The 22596-nt window shown below is 41.0% G+C and overlaps 1 protein-coding gene across 1 annotated transcript in view; it reads left to right on the top strand.

The window, feature by feature from the left end:
- Nucleotides 1-1038: 1038 nt before the first annotated feature.
- Nucleotides 1039-22596, top strand: part of MMD (monocyte to macrophage differentiation associated) — a 119233-nt gene continuing 97675 nt past the window's right edge. Inside the window, exon 1 of the mRNA XM_056550352.1 lies at nucleotides 1039-1184. Within this exon, the coding sequence (XP_056406327.1) occupies nucleotides 1162-1184 (23 nt within the window). The 5' untranslated portion in view covers nucleotides 1039-1161. The remainder of the gene's footprint in view (nucleotides 1185-22596) is intronic.

The raw sequence follows: 22596 nt of genomic DNA, 5'->3' as shown, positions 1-22596 counted from the left end.
TCAGCTGCTGTATGCTCCAGAGGAAGTTGTGTAGTCTTTCCAGTCTGACCACAGTGCTCTCTGCTGCCACCTCTGTCCTTGTCTGGAACTTTTCAGAGCAGGAGCAAATCACCAGAGAAAACCTCTCCTGCTCTGGACAGTTCCTGACATGGATAGGGGTGGCAGCAGAGAGCACTGTGGTCAGACTGAAAAGAACAACACAACTTCCAGTGTAGTAAACAGCAGCTGATACGTACTGGAAGGATTAAGATTTTTATATATAGAAGTAATTTACAAATCTGTTAAACTTTTTGGCACCAGTGGATATGTTTTTTTTTTTTTTTTTTGTTTCCCCCCCACCGGAGTTTGTTGGCTAACGTCATGGATTTTTTGTTGTTAATCTGTCCCTCATCGTACAAATTAACTTACCAATAAAATTATAGACTGATTATTTCAGCAGGGGATCAAATATTTTTTTCCTTCACTGTATGTTCTACAACCAGACGTGACCCCTGACATACCCCTCAAAGGTCATTTTATTATTAGTATAAAATGATCCGAAAACTAATTTCAGCGCCGTCCGTCATATTTAATCAGCTCAGAGTGGCGGTATGAACACGCTTTCACTCCAATCACACAGAATGCATCTTCGACGTGGTTTTTCAAAGGGAAAGGATTAAGTTATTAAATTGAGCCGCTTTAATCATGCAGCCTAGAAATGAGTGTAGGGGATTAAATGTATTTTTACCACACAATCCTGCGCATCTATTAGCATCCATTCACCTCTCCCTGCTCCTCCAGAACTGAAGGAGTCCAGAGCCCAGGAAGTATATAGCAGAAGACTATGAGCTGTAATGGAGTTTTATTTAGAAATTGACCCAGTGACTCTGAACTTGATCATTCTGGTTGCCAGTTATGTCATTCTCCTGCTGGTATTTCTCATCTCCTGTGTGTTATACGACTGTCGGGGAAAGGATCCTAGTAAGGAATATGCTCCGGAGACAGTGCCAGAGAACCGGTCGCCGATTCGCTTGGTGGTAATGCAGCAAAGTGCTACTTGGGGAAAGGCCTACGAGCACAGGACTGATATATTAGAGAAGAAAATCACGGTGGTCTGAAGAGATTATCGGAAGTTCCTACTGGAAACACATTTGTGTGGAGGACGCTCGATGACTCTCCAGAATGCCTGCTTCCGGAAGGAACAAGTAAGAAGTCATAATGAGGTTATATATGTGTAATGCATTAACCTTATATTGGGCAATCCACGTAGCTATATAGAGTAGAATGTCACCCAGATGTGTCTGGTGTATTATACATATAACTAGAGATGAACGAATTTACAGTAAATTCGATTCGTCGCGAACTTCTCGGCTCGGCAGTTGATGACTTATGCTGCATAAATTAGTTCAGCTTTCAGGTGCTACCGTGGGCTGGAAAAGGTGGATACAGTCCTAGGAGACTCTTTCCTAGGACTGTATCCACCTTTTCCAGCCCACCGGAGCACCTGAAAGCTGAACTCATTTATGCAGGATAAGTCATCAACTGCCGAGCCGAGAAGTTTGTGACGAATCAAATTTACTGTAAATTCGCTCATCTCTACATATAACCTATGAGAAAGGTAACCCTATAAAAAAATTTGTATCACACAAGGGAACAAACAACCAAAACCTAAACAAAACAAAAAAAACCTTACGTCTGTATGGAACTATTATATAGTCATATGTTTTTGGGTTACGGTTATGGCTTATTATACAGACTGCACTAACTTTTGGGTTAGTTTTGTATTTCATGTGTTGTCCCTTGATCAGTGCTAAAAACACGTAGGCTATGTTCACACGGGAGAATGTCTGCATGGAAATGTACGTACATTCCCCCGACAGCGGAGTCGGCAGAACACGACGGCGCTGGAACCGCTCGGAAATGCGCTGTCTCATAGATGGCAATGCACTTCCATGTGGACTCCGCAGGAAGAATAGACATGTCTATTTTTTCTGCGGACACCGGACTTTGAATTTCCGTGCCAATTCTGAGGTGTGAACAGTGCAGCAAAATCCCATTGATATCAATAGGACTCTGCCCCTGCGGAATCTCCAAGTGGAATTCTAATGCAGAATTTTTCAGGAAAATTCCATCGTGTGAAGATTAGCCTTAGACAGTCACGAATCATTCACTGGTGTCGGAACATACAGTATATTCTTCTGACCACATTTTCCTTTATTCATGCTTGTAGACATACCTCTTTGTTCTCCCTGAAAGTTCGGCATTAAAGAGGAACTCCGCCCCTATACATCTTATCCTATATCCAAAGGATAGTGGTTAAGATGTCTGATGGTAGGGGTCCCGCTGCTGGGACCCCCCAAGATCTCTGCTACGGTACCCCAGTTATCCGGTGCACGAAGCGAAGTTCGCTCTGTGCCGGATGACTAGCAATGCGGCGCCAGAGGCTTGGGAAGTCATGGCCACGCTCCCTTGTGACGTCACACCCTCCCTCTCAATGCAAGTCTATGGGAGGGGCCGTGACGGCCGCCACGCCCCCTCTAATAGACTTGCATTAATGGGGCATGGCGTGTCATCACAAGAGGCTTGGCCATGACGTCACGAGCCTCCGGCACCGCAGCCGGCATTGTAAACGAACGCCGAGTACTGCAGGGAGATCGCGGGGGTCCCAGTGGCGGTATCCCCATGATCAGACATCGTATACCCTATCCTTTGGATAGGGGATAAGATGTCTAGGGTCAGAGTACCCCTTTAAGTTTTTAATTGCTGATTCTGAGGTCTTGGCTGGTCCTGTCTGTTGTCCCCTATGCAAAATGTTGACTTCTGCTAGTCCACTAGTCTTACGACAAGTTGGCATGAGACAAATAAAGGAAGTGATTGGAATATATGTAAAGGATTGGATCATTTCTTCAGGAAGGGAAGAGCAACAATAAGTACAGTAGACTTCATTCCTTAGAAAAGACAGAACGGGGCACACACCATATATCCTCCTGCAGGTAGTACAGAAGACTTGTTAACTATTTTAGAGTTTTGCAATATTTCCTATGAAGAAAAATTTTTGTGAACTCTAAGATAGTTTCGACAAACCACATATGAAGCTGATGGTTTTACAAAAGACGGCATACATAAGCGTCTACATGTTTTCCACCAGCTGTTACCTATGTAGAATAATTTAATGTTAAAGGGGTTGTGGGGGTCCGACCTCTGGATACGACCGCTCTCTCCAGAATGTTTTTGTTTTGAATGGAGCAGCAAGTCGGCATGCACAGCCGCTTCTATTTAGGTCTCTGGATCCCGCGGTTGGACCCCCCGAAATCTAACACTTATCCCAGAGGCATAATTTATAGCTTCTGGGCTCCACTGCAAAATCTGCAACAGGGCCCCATGTACCATTTATAATACTGGTCTTTTATGGGGCAGATATACCTTGGGGCACCCTTAAAGGGGTAATACGCAGCTCAGCGTTTGGGCTATGACGTCACGAGCTCCCAGCTCCAGCGTTCAGAACAGTTTGTTCCAAACGCTGAACAACGGAGTACCCCTTTAAGCACGAGGACTCCGCTGCAACTGCTACCTCTGCACTCCCTATAGCTACGCCCCTGACCTAGCCACAGGATAAGTTAATTTCAGAATACTCTTTTAACCTTCTTCATAAGTTTGGTTTCATGAAAAAAAATATTATATATGATTTTATATATATATATATATATATATATAGATATATATTGTGATGCTGTGGCAAGGAAAGGGTGCATTTCCCTAGCTCACCCTGGGGAGACCTCCACCTGTGGCCTAATTAATGGGGAAGCAGAAAGGGGAAGTGTGTTTAAAAAGAACACAGACACAATAGTTGTGGCTCTCCCTAGAAGACAGCAAGCTGGCTGTAGGGGAGAGGCAGGGTTCCTGCTGAGAAACACACAGCCCGAGCTGTGAGTGGCCCCAAAGAGTGGTGTGGAGGAGACACACAGCAAGAGGTTGCAAACGCTGTGTGTGAATAGTGAGTAGAAGGTTGATGGAGGCATAAAGTCAAGATAGACGAAACGTGCGTTGGGGCGGTACAAGCAGTCTTCCCACATGGGTAAGTTACTTTTACAGATCTAGAATCATGCAGTTTATTAATATGTGATTGCGGTGTGTGCATAAGAGGGGGATCCCCATGCATTACTATACAGGATATAGAGCATTGGTTCTAGTGTCTGGTTCTACTTCCGCAGTGAGGCTATTCAGATATATCTATTTTTACTGCTGCCTGCACCTTGTTATAGGATTCTTCACCAACAGCCATTCGTCTCATATGGTGAATTACAGTTCACTTTATTGTATGTCCTTTTGGTTGTTCGATTTAATAAAGGTAATATTTTATACAGTAATGCGCTCTTTTGTTCCTTTTTGTATAATATATGTTGCTTGAGCTATACTGTAGTCACTACAGTTAGACCCCCAGCACCCTATTGAGTTGAACATGAGACACTACTGGAGATACACAGAGTGTGTTTGGTGCTGTTTTATTGTGTATTTGATGGAGGCATAAGTTTAACTGGCCGGGAAAAGCCCACCAGTTGTTAGTCAGGGCATGCTGGATTGTTTAGTTAGTGACTAGATGGTCTAGGGTTTTGTTTGTTCCTGTTTTATTAATCCTGCAACCTGTCTAGTAAAGCTGACGAGGGGCCAGACTTGCATAAAGTACTGTTGTTTGCCAGTTTATTGTGAGGAAATGTATCCCGTGGCAGTGTCAAGGACGATCCCAGAGCTATCCCCAGGGAGGAATCCTTACAATATATATATATATATATATATATATATATATATATATATATATATATATACATATAATAAAAAAAAATATGCAAAAGGCTGAATTGTGGGTATGCCAGGCATGATCAAGTAATGGTATAATAGCCCATTTATTCTGCAGCACTGTAGGCTTCATGAATTCTCTAATATCATTCTACTGCAGTGTTTTCCAACTAAGGTGCCTCTTGTTGTTGCAAAACTACAACTCCCAGCATCCCCGGACAGCCTTCTACGTGTCTTCGTCTTTGTTTTTGAAATCGGAACATGCAAAAGCGCCTAAAACATGCAAATAATACCAAGCCATAGACAAAGTCAAATAATGCTGTATATAATAATAAGGAAGTGAACATGTGACCAAAGAGCTCAATGAATCAATGGATCCATCACTGTATCTCGCATTTCTGCACTTTGAAGCTACAGTCAGACATGTTCTCTGTTTTATTATGGCTTTTATGATAAGAATAAGCTGGTGTAAAAGATGTATGGCTACAAGATTAATCATTAACACTATAGATGGGACGTATAAGTATCTGAGAGCAAGAGATCGATATATCATGATATCTATAGCAAAGTCCTAACTCAAGCAAAGTCAGTGGTTTTAAAGGGGTACTACGGTGGAAAACTATATATTTTTTTTTCATATCAAGATTTTTTTAATAGAAGTAATTTATAAATCTGTTTAACTTTCTGGCACCAGTGGATTAAAAAAAATAAAATAAAAGATTTCCACACCAGAGTACCCCTTTAATGGAGTCTATATAAATTGTGCACTGTCCCTTAAAAAAAAAAAAAAAAATGTAATGTCGTAGGGACATGTCAAAAGATTTGATCGGTCAGGGTCTCATATAATTACATAGTTACAATAGTTTGTTAGGATTAAAAAAAGTTCAACCTAAAACCCTACTCCAGAGGAAGGAAAAAAGATCCCATGAGGCTGATACCAATTGCCGCATAACTGAGGAAAAATTCCTTCCCGACTCCAATATGGCATTAGAATAAATCCCTGGATCAATGTTCTATGCCCATAAATGTAGTATTTATAACTTTAATATTTTATTTTTCCGGAAAAACATCCAGGCCCCCCTGAACTTGTTTAATGCGTCAGACAAAACAACATCATGGGGCAGAGAGTTCCATAGTCTCACTGCTCTTACAGTAAAGAATCTCTGTGATGATGGTGAAACCTTCTTTCCTCTAAACGTAGAGGATGCCCCTTCGGTGGTGAGACCCCCACTGATCAGGAGAATAAGTGAGGATAAGCGAGCGGTGGCATGCTTTACTTCACAGCTATCTTTGTCTTGTTTCCCATAGACTTACAATGAAGCGGCAAGACAAAGATCACTGAGAAACGGGAAGTAAAGCTATTCCCTGGTGCTCCACTTTCACCCTCTACATGTATCAGAAGACGACCTTCTAAGACAAGAGGGAGTGGGTACCAAGTTACGATCATGGCATGTGGGAAAAACTATGTCCACCTTCAATGTCCAATAGCCACACAAAGTCACCATTACATCGGCAACATCATAGGGTTATTGGACACCGTAACACGCAATGATCACCATTTGGTACCCACCTACTCTCATTTTGGAAGGTATGCTTCCAAGACGAGTGCAGGGCAGAGGTGGGGCAGCAGGGAGCAGAAGAGGTAACACTTTTTCTGATCCCTGGACAACCACTTTAATGGATCAGAGCTGTTTTGGTAGCACATAAAGGGCTTATACTTTGTTAGGCCGATTTCTCATGGATGTAATACAGCCCCATTTTTGCTTCCATATTACCACCTCAAGTCCTGGCCTTACTGCAATCTGATGACCTGAACTGACAGGTGTCCTAAAGGGGTTATCCCAAATCCAAAAAAGCAGCTATATATTTCTAATCCTGGATAACCCCTAATCGTGTATTTTAGGAAATTTTTTGATACAGATACATAGTGACTGTGCATGTGCAATGTCTCCAGTGGAATTGTGGGATCAGCTGTCAGTGTAAGAAAAGTCCAAGAGGTTTGGACTGTAGATCCATTGAATATGTTATAAATGCCTGAAAAGCCCCTCTAGACACCGGGTTCATTTTTATTTGGATTTTTGGTTTTTTCTTCTTTGAATTTTTTGAGCCAATAACTCTTTTATTTATTGGCTTTCCTTTTATTACCAAAAGTTTTTGTACTAACTTCCTTTATTTTTCCATAAAATATACTGCAACAGCAAAAATTACAACAATTACAACGATACCCGATTTGTTTAGTTTTTGTTTTAATAGTTTTGCTAAATCAGATAACAAAATATGTTTTTAAATCACCATATTTTGACCTCTATTATATTATAATTTTTTTTTTCTGCCTACAAAGCTGTGTAGGGTCTCATTTTTGCACCATGATCTGTAGTTTTTATGAGAGCTTTTTGTTCCCTTTTCCCTACATTTTTTTATTAGGATTTGATAGATAAAAAAAAATAAAAAAGAAACTATGCAATTGTGTGCGATAAACAGTATTATGGTATATTTTAATAGTTTGAACAATTTTGCAAAAGGAAACACTACTTAATGTTTTATAGAACAGGGAGGTTATTTCTATTATTGGGTATTTTTTCTTTAGAGGATTTGCATGAATAAATATCATACTATAGTATTACATTGATCAATTCAATCTGTGATCTGCTAGTACAGGCTGCCTGTGGCACCCGATAGAGGAAGGGGGAGTGAACTGATGTCACAACAGGGGGAACGCCCACAGAAAGGAAAACGCCAGCAGGAACTGTAAGCTGACTAAGGACACACATAAAAGGTACAAAAAGGAGTAAAAGACAACTTTTTGTTTACTGTGACATTTTGAATATTTCCAAACCTATTCTGCAGTTTCACCTTTTTTCTTGGTAATGAAAGTTACGCTTTAACTGATGCTGTCAGTTTGGACAGTGGCATTTCAGCAGTTAAATATCCAGCAACATAGATGGTCGTATGCTGTCTTTTAGTGGTCTTTGTCAGCTGCTGAAAGCTTGATGGGGCATAATGCACAGTTACATCATGGTTTGTTACGGGGTTAAAGGGCTATTCAGGCTTTATACATAACACCAGCTCTCATAGACATGAATGGAGGGGGCATGATGTGACGTAACTAGGGGGCGTAGTCGGGAAGTTGAGTCCCCGTCTCGGAGGTAGCGCCTGGCACAGAATGCCGGGGGCTGTACCAAGATCAAGATAGGGCATAAGATGTATAAAGCCAGAATACACCTTTAAAGGGGTTATCCAGGAATAGAAAAACACAGCTGATTTCTTTCAAAAACAGCTCCACGTCTGTTCCCAGGTTGGGTGTGGCATTACAACTTGGCTCCATTCACTTCAATGGAACTGAGCTGCAGAACAACACCCAACATAGAGACAGAACAACACCCAACATAGAGACAGAACAACACCCAACATAGAGGCCCTAAGACATCGCGGGGGGTCCCGCCGCTGGGGACCCCCGCAATCTTGTATTCGCCACCCACCTGTTTGAGCTGCACACCGTGGCGTGCAGCTCAAACAGGTGTGTGGCGAATACAAGATTGCGGGGGTCCCCAGCGGCGGGACCCCCTCGGGGAGACATCTTATTCCCATCCTTTGGATAGGGGATAAGATGTCTCAGGGCCGGAGTACCCCTTTAAGGTGATGAGGATATTGTATGGCCTGCAAATAATTGTATTAATCTCTAAATGCCCGCTCTAAAAAAGTTTCCCACCCCTGGTTTACAAGGAGACACACCTAGGATTCTTCCCATATAGCAACCATGAGAAAAAGAATTGTGCTAGTATTGTAGAAAGGCACTATAAGGCGACACACTCAATACTACTCCTACACACATCACATACACACATGGTGTCATCATAAATAGGCATGCTGACTGGTCACGAGAATTTTTTTATGTTTTTGGAAGGATAAACCTCTGGATCTCACTGGAATGCCGTTGCCTTTGTTTTCATTTTGTAGAACCAGGTCAGGTTAAATATAAAATACAATGTAAGTTGGGCAACCATTGAAAGTTTGCGCCCAGTTCTGTTTCACTGCCAGCTATGATGTCATTGCAGGTGTCTTTTATGGGGCAGAATGGCAACAAGCCCTCTCATTCATGCCCTATACCAATGCCCCTGCATGGCAATCAGGTGATCATTGGGCCGTCTTCAGTATAACAAGAGGTTGTCATAATAAGACATTTTTAATGCTTTCGACTACCCGAGTGTTTGTCTATAGACAAGATTACTATGGATACCTTGAAAACACAAAACCCTTTTCGAGTCAGCTGCTGAATAGAGTCCCATGCACCCTCATTCCACATGGCTTTATGTAGAACCAGACTCATTCTTTTACCAAAAGTACATTACGCTGCACTTCAATGCCGTACTAATGCCCCTGTCGCCACAACACTGGTTTTGTCTCAGTTTCTAAGTTGGCAGCTTAAACAGGGGGCATTGTACATTAGTTTAATTCAAATAACGCCAATAGTTTATCCCTGAGAATCTCCTAGTTTTAGCTGAGCTACAAAAAAAAAAAAAAGTAGCTTGCATTTTTTTCTTTTTTTTCTGGTTGTCACGGTAACTTTGCAGAAATCCTTTTTACCAAACTTTTTAATACCCAACTTGGGTACAGTGGACAGGCACACAATCAGATTTAAAGGACAAAGAAGGTTGTGGAATTTAAAAAAAGGGGAGTGATTGGACACAAAATTGTATGGCAAGTGTATGGCATGAACTTTTTTAGGTTTAAAGGTGTACCCTGCTGCTCAGCATTTAAAACAAACTGTTTCGAATGTTGGAGCCGGTGTCGGGAGCTCGTGACATCACAGCCCCGCCCCCTCATGATGTCATGCCCCGCCCCCTCAATGCAAGTCTATCGGAGGGGGCGGGGTGTGACATCATGAGTGGGCGGGGCTATGATGTCACAAGCTCCCGATGTGGGCTCCAGTGTTCGGAACAGTTTGTTTCAAACGCTGAGCAGCAGAGTACCCCTCATGTTAGGGTAAAGCTGGTATGCAGGATGTCTGTTAGCATTGTCAATGTGATCCTAGTAGGCTGTGACAACTAACTTGACTACTATGCAGAAAGTTCCAGACTCTGACTTGTGACGTGACTTAAAGGGGTATTCCAGGCAAAAACATTTTATCCCCTATCCTCCGGATAGGGGATAAAATATTTTTGCCCAGAATACCCCTTTAAGACTTTAGACTTTAATCATCAACTCTACTTGACAAATGACTTGGAGAAATATGGGTATATATAGGAGGCTGATGATATTAGCTCTATCTTTGTAACTGGTTGTTCTGAGGTGTTCACCTAAAGTATTTCTATCTACCAAAGATGGCATCAGAGAGCAGAAAGTGTGTAAGTAGGTTAAAGAAGTACTCCAGTGCAATAAAATGTGTCCCCTATACACAGCGACTGCTGAGACCCCCGTGGTCTCATGCACGGCGCTCTGGCAGTCTTCTTGTACTGGAGTGCTCCTTTAATTTCATGTCATTTGCCAACACATGGTAAAAGACAAAACATACAATAAGCAATACACAGTCAGAATTGTAATAAAACATTGATCATTTAAGATATACCTCATCAGACCACAAGAAAACACTTGTAGTGGGATACTGCATACACAATGCTGCCTCCTAAATGTAAATCACTCTCCCTTTAGTCATCATTATTATCAGTTGTTCCCTGCTAAGAATAGGGAAGCTTTTGTGATGTAACCCCTTCCTTGCTGTGACCCAGCTGATGTTTTTTTTTTTACCTTTCTGCCCGCATAGCACCTTGCCTTATCCCCCAGCCCAGTTCCAGCCTGTTCAGTCCGGTGTACTTTCTCCGGCCCAATGTCAACATATTATTTTTTGTAGCAGTTTTTATGGTTCCAGGCTGAAATGCTTGTTCGGTTAATAACTCGGCCTATTAAATAGTCAGTAGAAAACACACAGGGAGATTGGTTGCTTGCCATTGTTATAATTACTTCAAAGACTGTAGGATATGGAGGATAAGTCAAAATAGTTGACCTTGTTGTAACTGACCGGTTTAGACTGAATCTTTCTCCTAAGCTACAATATAATTGGCATGTGGCTTAAACGTTAAAGCCAGAAGTTCCTTTGGAAATCACCCTTTTCATACATATACGGACAGAAAAATACACTGATACATTTTTGTTGGATTTTGGTATAATAATGTAAACAAAACCTTTTACTCCATCATGCTAGACCGGCATTTTCCAAACAGTGTGCCTTCGGCTGTCCAGGCACACTGGGAGTTGTAGTTTTGCAACAGCTGGAGGCACACTGTCTGGAAAACACTGTGCTAGACAGATAGTCGCTAACAATTCCTGCTCTGTATATAAAAGAAGCGTGATGGATATATACTGTTTTTCAACCATACTAAGTAACTTTTTGGTTGCAAGGCATATAATTCATGAGCTAATTTATAAGTTCTTTGCTGGAAAGTGAACTTAGCTTATTTCTATTATTTATTTATATATATATATATATATATATATATATATATATATATATATATATATATATATATATACTTTCCCTGAGTACACCTTTTGGGACACAAGTAACAGTCCTAAACTGCAACAGCCTAACAATGTAATAATAGGAATATTACCAAAACTATACAGTCTTCTATGACTCAATAGACATCATTGTTACTATTGTCATCTGTCTACATAGATGTTGCTCAGGGCACCCCTTTAAAGAGTACCTCTCATGATCTTGTTACATTTTATAATCCTCCTAGTTCACTGCCCCATCATGATACACCACCCCCTGCCTTTATTTTTATTATCTTTTAGTTTCTACCTTGATATTGTTCTGTATTTTCTGCTCAGTCTCAGTCAGATTCACAGACTGGAAAGGGGCGTTCCCCAGCAGGCGTGACATCATCTGAAGCCATAAAGGGGAGAACTTCCTCACTCTGCTACACACAGCCGAGAGCAGTTCAGTTTGTGATGAGCTATGATTGGATAAGGCTGCACACACCCCCCTCAGCATTTCCTGATTTTGGACGTCTGCCAGGCCAGCAGGAGTCCAAAGTCTGTGCAACAGATGGGAGGGAATGTGTTGTGGACATTTTTTTTTTTTTAACAAAGTACATTAGAAAGATTTTTTTTTTTTTACCATAAGGAGTGAAATAGCATAAATTAGTTTTAATGAGAGTGACCATTTAAATCTACACAATAAAGGTGTAATATATTCACATTTAGGTGACTGTCATGGCATACACAGCTCCCCACGGTCTGTCATGCTGTGTGTGTGACTGTATTGTTACAGCTCTGGGCTATGCTGCTAGTGGGACTGGTTATCCAGTCAGTGACTATACTCATGCCCTGATGTCCCATACTCTTTAAACAGGCAGTTGCTGTATACAGGTGCTTGTGATTGCTTTTTTTTTTTTTTTTTACCAAGCAGCGCTGGCATTTTCCTTGTGTTGTTTGCTGTGTATCTGAGCTTCTGCTTAGTTTCCTGGTGTACCTTGCCTTCTGTTTTGGACTTGACAATACTTTCTGACCTTCAATTGGACCTGACTCGCCTCTGCCTGCTGGCTATGCTGTTACATGACTATTGGCATGACTTCTATTACTTGATTCAGGAACTTAGTCCTAGATACCCGTCACTTAAAGGAGTTCTCCAACTGAAATCTTTTATCCCCCGCTGTGCCCGGGCTGTAAAACTATACATAATAAACTTTCACTTACCTGCCTACGATCCCCCATTGTTCCGATATCGCCGCCCGTGCTCCGGTCCCTGTCAGCTTCCTCTTCCTGCGGGTCGGTGACTTCACTCTGCGCTCAGCCTATCAGCGGCCGCAACGGGACATTGCTGCGGCCGCTGATAGGCTGAGCGCAGAGTGAAGTCACCGACCCGCAGGAAGTGGAAGAGACCGGGACCGGAGAACGGGACGGCGATATCGGAACAACGGGGGATCGTAGGCAGGTAAGTGAAAGTTTATTATGTATAGTTTTACAGCCCGGGCACAGCGGGGGTGAAAAGATTTAGCTTAGAGAACTCCTTTAATGATTCTGCTAATACATTACCACCTGGAATTTGAACTCAGACCTGGACCATAACCAAATAACCTTCTATCTATTGATTTGGGTTCTACGTGACCTCCAGTTACTGATCTGGCTAGTTAGACCTTGCATCTGAGCCAGTAGACAAGGACAGGGGTGCAGGGACAGACTAGGGCTTTAGTTCCCTTCCCGTTCTTCACAGAAGACAATCCTTCAAAAGTATGGCCTACAGGAGTGAAATAAATGACCAGGGTGGTTTATTGCTAAAAATAAAAAAATTAAAAATCCAGAATACATAAATGACATCATTCAGGGAATACATTTGCACCTCTGATCTGCAATTTTAGACTACTAGATATGATGTGTTGTGGTAACAGTAATTCCATATAAAAGAAAAATCATTGGCTAAAAAGATACAGTACACGACTCTGAAACATGCTCCACATAGTTTATCGTTACTCAAACAGTGATACATTGTATTCTTTATAACACTGCATTGTGACACAAGGATAGGTATGGCTGTATACTGAGGTATATGTCATCTTCCATCAGCTGTAATTGGTTTGTAGTCATTGGGCGGCCATCCCTAATGATTCAGGATTAATTCTTGTTATTGTAGTCATAGACATCAGCGCCAACCATGAAAGTGGAATAAAGTCCCCAGAGCTCCGGGACAACATTATAATCTCATTAGAGACTGAGACAACTGAAAATGAATCAGTACAAATGGTAAATGTTCAGGAGAGGATTATATGAGAAATGCGTAGAAGAAAAGATGTCACCAAATGGACGGTAATTGGATAGAAATGCATTTTCCATCAATTAAAAAGAATTGGAACATACCATATGTATCTGTTTATTAATATGGTGGAAAGTTCTTTAACCCCTTCATAATGTGGCCTAATTTAGCCCTCAGACTTGTTAAAATCAATGAAAAGGAGCAGCGCAAGGAGAATATAGAAAAAAAACCACATTTGGCATAGATAATCTATACCAAATCATATACATTATATCCTGTAAGGAAATTACATACAGAGATAAATACATAACAAAGGTCTCTAAATGCATATAAATATATTTAGCAAAGAGCTGAGTGCTAACTAGCATAAAAAAAAATCACTCAACTATATATATATATATATATATGTGTGTGTGGTATAGCGGGGTGCAATGCGGGGCAGATGTTATTAACCCCTTCTTGTCGTGATGCCAGGGCACGGTTTAGCCTTAACCACCCAAAGGTAATACCGCTGGTCCTGGGCTAGGCACGGGGGCAAGGAAGACATCGTCTTTACGGTAGCTTTACTGAGGGTAGACAGGTGATACAGTCTATGCATTACAGCCAGGGCCCAAGGAGGTGACCAGTGACACAGGGGGACCTCTCAGGCTTGCTGGGACTTGCAGTATGTAAAGACACTTTAGTGCAGGCCACGATGACTATATAGAAGACTTGACTTGACTGACTTGACAATTGACATGAAGATGACTTTGAGCTTACTTGAGCTGACTTGTGGCTGCAGACTTTAGGCTCCGGACACACACACTATGATGCTCCGGACACACACACTATGATGACTGCACTGGACCTCAGCAGGAATAGCAATGAGCTAAGAGAACAATTGTAGCTCCACCTCTTTTATAGGGGAGCTTAGCAAGGAGCCCATAGGTCACTTGGGGGGTCACCTGGTCACTAGTGTCTCCTAGGTAACAATCACATGGTATTATATTTAAAGCAATAGTACACTAGTAATACAATCATATACAATTGGGGTTACACTGTGGGGGGGGCCCTGGGAACATGGAGGGACTCTGCCTGACAGGGCAGGAGAAATGTACGGGGACACACCATCCCGTACTGAGACATCACATATATATCATATACTTTATCACAATGCTTATCCAAAGAATATTAAAAAAGAGACCTAGACCTATTGTCCACAGATGCTATGCCCCATGCACGTTTTGTCTGGCTTGCTTTCTCAAGGGGCTTGGCTAGATGTCATAAGAGCCTAAGCTTATATATCTGCCCTTGGTATATTTGTAAAGTTTATCTGTGTATCACATGGGGCAGGGTTCACTCTTAAAAAGACTTCAACAAGTTGATCTAAAAGAAATATGCAGCATAGGCCAGTCCAATATGGTGCCAGCTAAACCATAGGTGACCTCACACCAGCCAAGCCAGAACACCCTTCTCTGTACTGACAAGGTGCAAATCACCCCCGAAACAGCGCTGCCTGCAGATGGGTCCTCTTCCCTTCTGGGGAGAATTCTGGCTTGGCATTAAATATATATATATATATATATATATATATATATATATATATATATATACATATATACAGTGGGGCAAAAAAGTATTTAGTCAGCCACCAATTGTGCAAGTTCTCCCACTTAAAAAGATGAGATGTAATTTTCATCATAGGTATATCTCAACTATGAGAGACATAATGAGAAAAAAAATCCATAAAATCACATTGTCTGATTTTTTAAGAATTTTTTTTGCAAATTATCGGGGAAAATAAGTATTTGTTCAATAACAAATGTTCATCTCAATACCATGTTAGATGCCCTTTATCAGTATAAAAGATACCTGTCCACGACCTCAAACAGTCACACTCCAAACTCCACTATGGCCAAGACCAAACAAATGGCCAGAAACAAAATTGTAGACCTGCATCAGGCTGGGAAGACTGAATCTGCAATAGGCAAGCAGCTTGGTGTGAAGAAATCAACTGTGGGAGCAATTATTAGAAAATGGAAGACATACAAGACCACTGATAATCTCCCTCGATCTGGGGACACCCTGTTGTGTCAAAATGATCACAAGAACGGTGAGCAAAAATCCCAGAACCACACGGGGGGAACTAATGAATGACCTACAGAGAGCTGGGACCAAAGTAACAAAGGTTACCATCATTACCACACTACACCACCAGGGACTCAAATCATGCAGTGCCAGACATGTCCCCCTGCTTAAGCCAGTACATGTCCGGGTCCGTCTGAAGTTTTCTAGAGAGCATTTGAATGATCCAGAAGAGGATTGGGAGAATGTCATATGGTCAGATGAAACCAAAGTAGAACTTTTTAGTAAAAACTCAACTTGTCGTGTTTGGAGGAGAAATAATGCTGAGTTGCATCCAAAGAACACCATACCTACTGTGAAGCATGGGGGTGGAAACATCATGCTTTGGGGCTGTTTTTATGGTAAGGTACCAGGATGTCTGATCCGTGTAAAGGAAAGAATGAATGGGGCCATGTATCGTGAGATTTTGAGTGAAAACATCCTTCCATCAGCAAGGGCATTGAAGATGAAACGTGGCTGGGTCTTTCAGCATGACAATGATCCCAAACACACTGCCCGGGCAATGAAGGAGTGTCTTCGTAAGAAGAATTTCAAGGTCCTGGAGTGGCCTAGCCAGTCTACAGATCTCAACCCCATAGAAAACCTTTGGAGGGAACTGAAAGCACATGGCTCTCATAGTTGAGGTATACCTATGATGAAAATAACAGGCGCCTCTCATCTTTTTAAGTGGGAGAACTTGCACAACTGGTGGCTGACTAAATACTTTTTTGCCCCACTGTGTGTGTATGTATGTGTATATATATATATATATATATATATATATATATATATATATATGTAACAATTCATAAATGCGAAGTACACATAATCTCTAAAACAAAAAAATTAATCAAAAAATGCACAGTTGACCAAATTATACATACAAATAAAAGAAAAAAAGAAAATCAATTCAAATACTAATAGAAATAAATTGATAAACTAAATATGAATACTTGTTGCAGTATAATTCTTCATTCCTTGTTCCTGCATTTTTATCAGTCAATTGTCCAGTACTATAATTGTTTTACAATTGTAACCAATGTGACGATGTCCGAATGGCTGCTTAGTAGCCATGCTGATTTACTACACTACAGCTCTTTGCCAATAAGTCTGAGAGGCAAACTAAATAAAATAAAATAAACTTTTATTACCTATTAAACCACAGTTATCTACATTAATAAAACGAATACTATTTAGGTGTCTGGAGATGGACATTAACACTATCATATCCTTAAGGCACAGTTCACACAGACATATATCCATTGGAAGGCAACAAGGACAGGATGATGAGTTTGCCACGTAAAACTGCCAGATGCAGTTTTATGTAAACTTCCCAATGTTGTATTTGCTTTTCCTTTCACCGGGAATCTCTGGTGATCTCTTATCTTGTGTAAATGTATCCACCAGTGAACAAACAGGGTTATTGGAAGCGTGCCATAAAAACATATTGGCATACATGTCACCACACAAATGTCCCAGCCTTATCGGTCTCTTATGTAAACGGTCTCTTATGTACTAGTGAATGAAGCTGCTTGAAGTGCGTTTACCTGAGACCAAGTGACTTAACTTCTTTATGTCAATATTGACGACACACGTTGCATGTGCTTCTTAGGCACTCTACAGTCTTTTCATCATTACTGTCTACCAAAGTTATTGTAGACGTTCATGTCGGAAAACACTGTTTACATTGCTAATATATACAATAAGGGTAATGAATGGGAAAGTTGCGAAAACAAAAGTGCCAATGTACTTTCTCAGTTTGCACCACCCTGCACTTTTTCTGATTTAGAACATTCCGACATGTACTACCAAGCCCTGACTGTAGGAAATTCCAACCATATAAATCCAATATATCAAATATCCTTTCCAAGTATGGGCATAATAACCAGGCAACGTGTCACAAAATTTTACCCTATGTAAAATACATTTTAGAACTTGCGTACTTTGCATGATAAACTGCCCATACACATACAAAAAAAAAAGACTAATATTCATGTTATAATCATATATGTATGATCAAAGTTATGTTACCTGCAGTGCCTTGCATAAGTATTCACCACCTTGGACTTTTCTACATTTTGTCATTTTGTTCTGTGAAGGCCTCAGAGTTTGTTAGAGAGCATTAGTTTACAAGCAGCAGCATGAAGACCGAGGAGCTCACCAAACAAGTCAGGGATACATTTGCGGAGGAGTACCGAGCAGGGTTGGTTCGCGGTTAAAAACAAAAGTAAAAGTGCCCGGCTAGCTCAGGGAGCTGTTCGGGATCGCCGCGGTATAATAGCGGCATCCCAAACAGCTGTAGTACAGGAGGAGGTCTTCTTACCTTCTCCTGTGCTGTCCGATCATCGAATGAATTCTTCAAGCCTGACATCCAGGCTTGAGCAATCAATCACTGAAAACACTGATTGACCAATTACTGTGGAGATGCATCAATCAGTGGTAAAGATCAGTAAATGCAATGTTCTACCCCCTTATGGGAGCTATAATATTGCATAAGAAAAGTGTAAAAAAAAATCATTAACCCTTTCAATTATCCCTTCCCCTAATAAAAGTTTGAATCACCCGGCATTTCCAAGAATAAAAAAAAAAATAGTGTAAATAAAAATAAACATATGATGTATTGCTGCACGAGGAAATATTTGAATTATAAAAATATACCGCTTTTTAAACCGCACGTTCAATGGGGTACGCGCAAAAAAATTCCAAAGTCCAAAATAGCGCATTTTTCATAACTTTTTATACCACATAAAAGTGAATAAAAAGTGATCAAAAAGTCTGATCAGAATAAAAATGGCACCGCTAAAAACTTCAGATCATGGTGCAAAAAATGAGCCCTCATAGCGCCCCGAACACAGAAAAATAAAAAAGTTATAGGACTCAGAAAATGACAATTTTAAGCGTATAAATTTTCCTGCATGTATTCTGGATTTTTTTCTGAAGTGATACAAAATCAAACCTATACAAGTAGGGTATCATTTTAACCATATGGATCTACATAATAAAGATAAGGTGTCATTTTTGCCGAAAAATTTACTGCGTAAAAAAAAGAAGCCCCCAAAACTTATAAAATAGTGTTTTTTCATAAATTTTGTCGCACATTGATTTTTTTTCCCGTTTCACCGTAGATTTTTGGGTAAAATGACTAATGTAATTACAAAGTAGAATTAGTGACGCAAAAAATAAGTCATCATATAGAATTTTAGGTGAAAAATTTTAAGAGTTATGATTTTTTTAAATCTGATGCAGTTTGTAAAAGACTGGGACAGTGGTTCATCTTTTAGCAGGGACCCTAAAGATACAGCCAGAGCTACAATGGAATGGTTTAGATAAAATCATTTAATGTCCTAAAATGTGTCAAAGCCCAGACCTAAATCCAATTGAAAATCTATGGCAAGACTTTTAAATTGCCGTTCACAGACGTCTCCATTCAAAGAATAGTTAGGACCGTCTTACATTAAACAAGCTCCTATCTGGTAGATCTACACTCATTTACTGACCCCATCACATAGCTCTTGTTAGTGTGCGGCCCTGTGCTTCAGCTGTTGGCCACTAGGCCCCGATTACATGGGGAGGTGTGCAAACCATGGACGATCAGGTAAGACTGACCCAATGAGACAACAAATGGGCATTTGATTATTCATTGGCTGATCACAGCCCTATTACACCAGGCGCCATCAACCTATTTGTCCAATAATTGCCCTGTGTAATAGGGCTCTTAGAAAACCCCTTCAAGGGTACATCTCCTTGGAGACAAATAAAAATCCTAGGCATTGCAAAGCGGAAAATCCATGGTAAAGATCTGCCAAAGTATTGTCATTTTGCTAATTCTCACACCTCAGGTCAGTCTCCACTGTGAATGACATTTCTTCAAATACTATCCACTTATGGCAAATAGCTGGTTAAGCTGACAGCTATTCCTCCTAGCCTCCCCCCTCCCCCCCCCCCCCAATTCACATTTCATTTGGTCAGGCATGCATGATGAGTTTTCAGTATGGAGAGGAGAATAAGCCTCTGCCAGACCCCTCTGATTGCAGCTCTAGGGAAGAGAAAAGGATCATACATTATCATATGTGTATATATATATATATATATCATCTATCATAGGGAGAGTAGGGAGGCCCCTATACACATAAGAGAGTCAGATGATCACACCTACACAGGAGATTTAGTACCACCCTATGCCATGCCATTAGATTGTACTGGAGAAAGTGCCCTTGACTTAACAGGCGTGCACTGTGCTGGGGAAATTGTTTACAGTACAGCCAATGGGGGGGGGGGGGTTGATACACTAGATTTGCAAGGTGCTATGTAAGCAGCAAGGATTCCAGCAACAGGATCAGAATAATAAAGAGTTTATATCACAACAGAAGCAGCCCTGGCCTAAGCAATGCCCTGATAATAATGACAATAATGGCAATGATGATTATAATCAAAAGCTAAAGAAGGGGGAAAAGAGAATTACATTCAGGAGGCAGTACTGTGTAGATGCAAAATTAAAAGTATTTACACAAGGGACAGCTGTTAAAAACTTTAAGGGTAGCAAGAGATAAGAGGAAAGCCTTGATTTACCTTTCAGGTACTGTGTTGACCCTGTGAAGAAGATAGACAGGCCCAGGATGTTATTTATTTACACAGTCTAGATGCCCTCCTGCACATAATACTAGCTAAGCCCTGGCCCCACTTCCTTTCATCAGTCTCAGTCTTTTGCTGCTAGAGACAGAATTCCTCTAACAACCAGCAATGGGCAACCGTTTCCAAGATGCCAAGACTTTTGGTCTATTTTTCTGCAGTGAAAGGAGTGATTTTTAGTAAAGGACAGGCTATCACACGGGGGAAGTTGAAACAACACAGATCATTTTTTATGTTAGCCTTTGGGTAGAGAGACAAGCAAAGAAAGAAAGTACTTTAACAGTATTCATCTAATTTCTAATGAGAACAGGTTCAATGAGACACATGATCAATGAATTAATATGTATAGATGCAAGCAACCTATCATTGAATATATATATATATATATATATATATATATATATATATATGCAAATTATTTATTCATTATATAGGATAACTAACTGGAAAACCAAAAGCCTCCTTCTAGGTCTTATTAAGATGCAATGATTTTTCAGGACTTCACTGACAAGTTCTGATCACATTCGTGACACTTCATATACAGCTCCCAAAAGACCCATGTCTGAATGAGGCTGGTTTACATGTTAATATTCTCAACATCCTCCTTTACATGTCTGAAGCCCACCACCATTTTTCACCAGATGTTACCAGTCCCCCATTTATCACCACATTACTAGTCTACCATTCTTCCCCACATGTTACCAGCCCACCATTTATCACCAGATGTTACCAGTCCAATTTTATCACCAGATGTTACCAGCCCACCATTTATCACCAGATGTTACCAGCCCACCATTTATCACCACGTTATCAGTCCAACATTTATCACCACATGTTACTAGCCCACCATTTATCACCACATTACCAGTCCACCATTTATCACCACATGTGATCAGTCCTACATTTATCACCAGATGTTACCAGCCCACCATTTATCACATGTTACCAGCCCACCATTTATCACCAGATGTTACCAGCCCACCATTTATCACCACATGTTACCAGTCCACCATTTATCACCAGATGTTACCAGCCCACCATTTATCACCACATGTTACCAGCCCACCATTTATCACCACATGTTACCAGCCCACCATTTATCACCACATGTTACCAGTCCACCATTTATCACCACATGTTACCAGTCCACCATTTATCATCACATGTTACTAGCCCACCATTTATCACCACATGTTACCAGTCCACCATTTATCAGCACATGTTACCAGTCCACCATTTATCAGCACATGTTACCAGCCCACCATTTATCACCACATGTTACCAGTCCACCATTTATCACCACATGTTACCAGTCCACCATTTATCACCACATGTTACCAGTCCACCATTTATCCCCAGATGTTACCAGTCCACCATTTATCATCACATGTTACTAGCCCACCATTTATTACCACATGTTACCAGCCCACCATTTGTTGTGATGTCCCAGTACGGAATATGCTCCTACAGTCCTTTCTTGTTGAGTCCCTGTACGTCCTCTGGGCTCACCTGCAGTGTTCCCCCATAATGTGTATAAGTTATATATTAAGGGTAAAGGACCTTTGATATGGTCACATGATTGTTGGTCACATGGTAAAGGTTGTCACATGTTTAAGTCATATTTATCACCACATGTTACTAGCCCACCATTTATCACCACATTACCAGTCCACCATTTATCACCACATTACCAGTCCACCATTTATCACCACATGTGATCAGTCCTACATTTATCACCAGATGTTACCAGCCCACCATTTATCACTACATTACCAGTGCACCATTTATCACCAGATGTTACCAGCCCACCATTTATCACCACATGTTACCAGTCCACCATTTATCACATGTTACCAGCCCACCATTTATCACTACATTACCAGTGCACCATTTATCACCACATTACCAGCCCACCATTTATCACCACATTACCAGCCCACCATTTATCACATGTTACCAGCCCACCATTTACCACCACGTTACCAGCCCACCATTTATCACCACATGTTACCAGCCCACCATTTATCACCACATGTTACCAGCCCACCATTTATCACCACATGTTACCAGTCCACCCTTTACCACCGCGTTACTAGCCCACCATTTATCACCACATGTTACCAGCCCACCATTTATCACCACATGTTACCAGTCCACCCTTTACCACCACGTTACTAGCCCACCATTTATCACCAGATGTTACCAGTCCACCATTTATCACCACGTTACCAGCCCACCATTTATCACCACATGTTACCAGCCCACCATTTATCACCACATGTTACCAGCCCACCATTTATCACCACATGTTACCAGCCCACCATTTATCACCACATGTT

Source organism: Hyla sarda, chromosome 13, assembly GCF_029499605.1.
Source record: "Hyla sarda isolate aHylSar1 chromosome 13, aHylSar1.hap1, whole genome shotgun sequence".
NCBI lineage: Eukaryota > Metazoa > Chordata > Amphibia > Anura > Hylidae > Hyla > Hyla sarda.
Note: the sequence above shows the minus strand (reverse complement) of the source record. Positions and strands in the feature narration are given on the sequence as shown.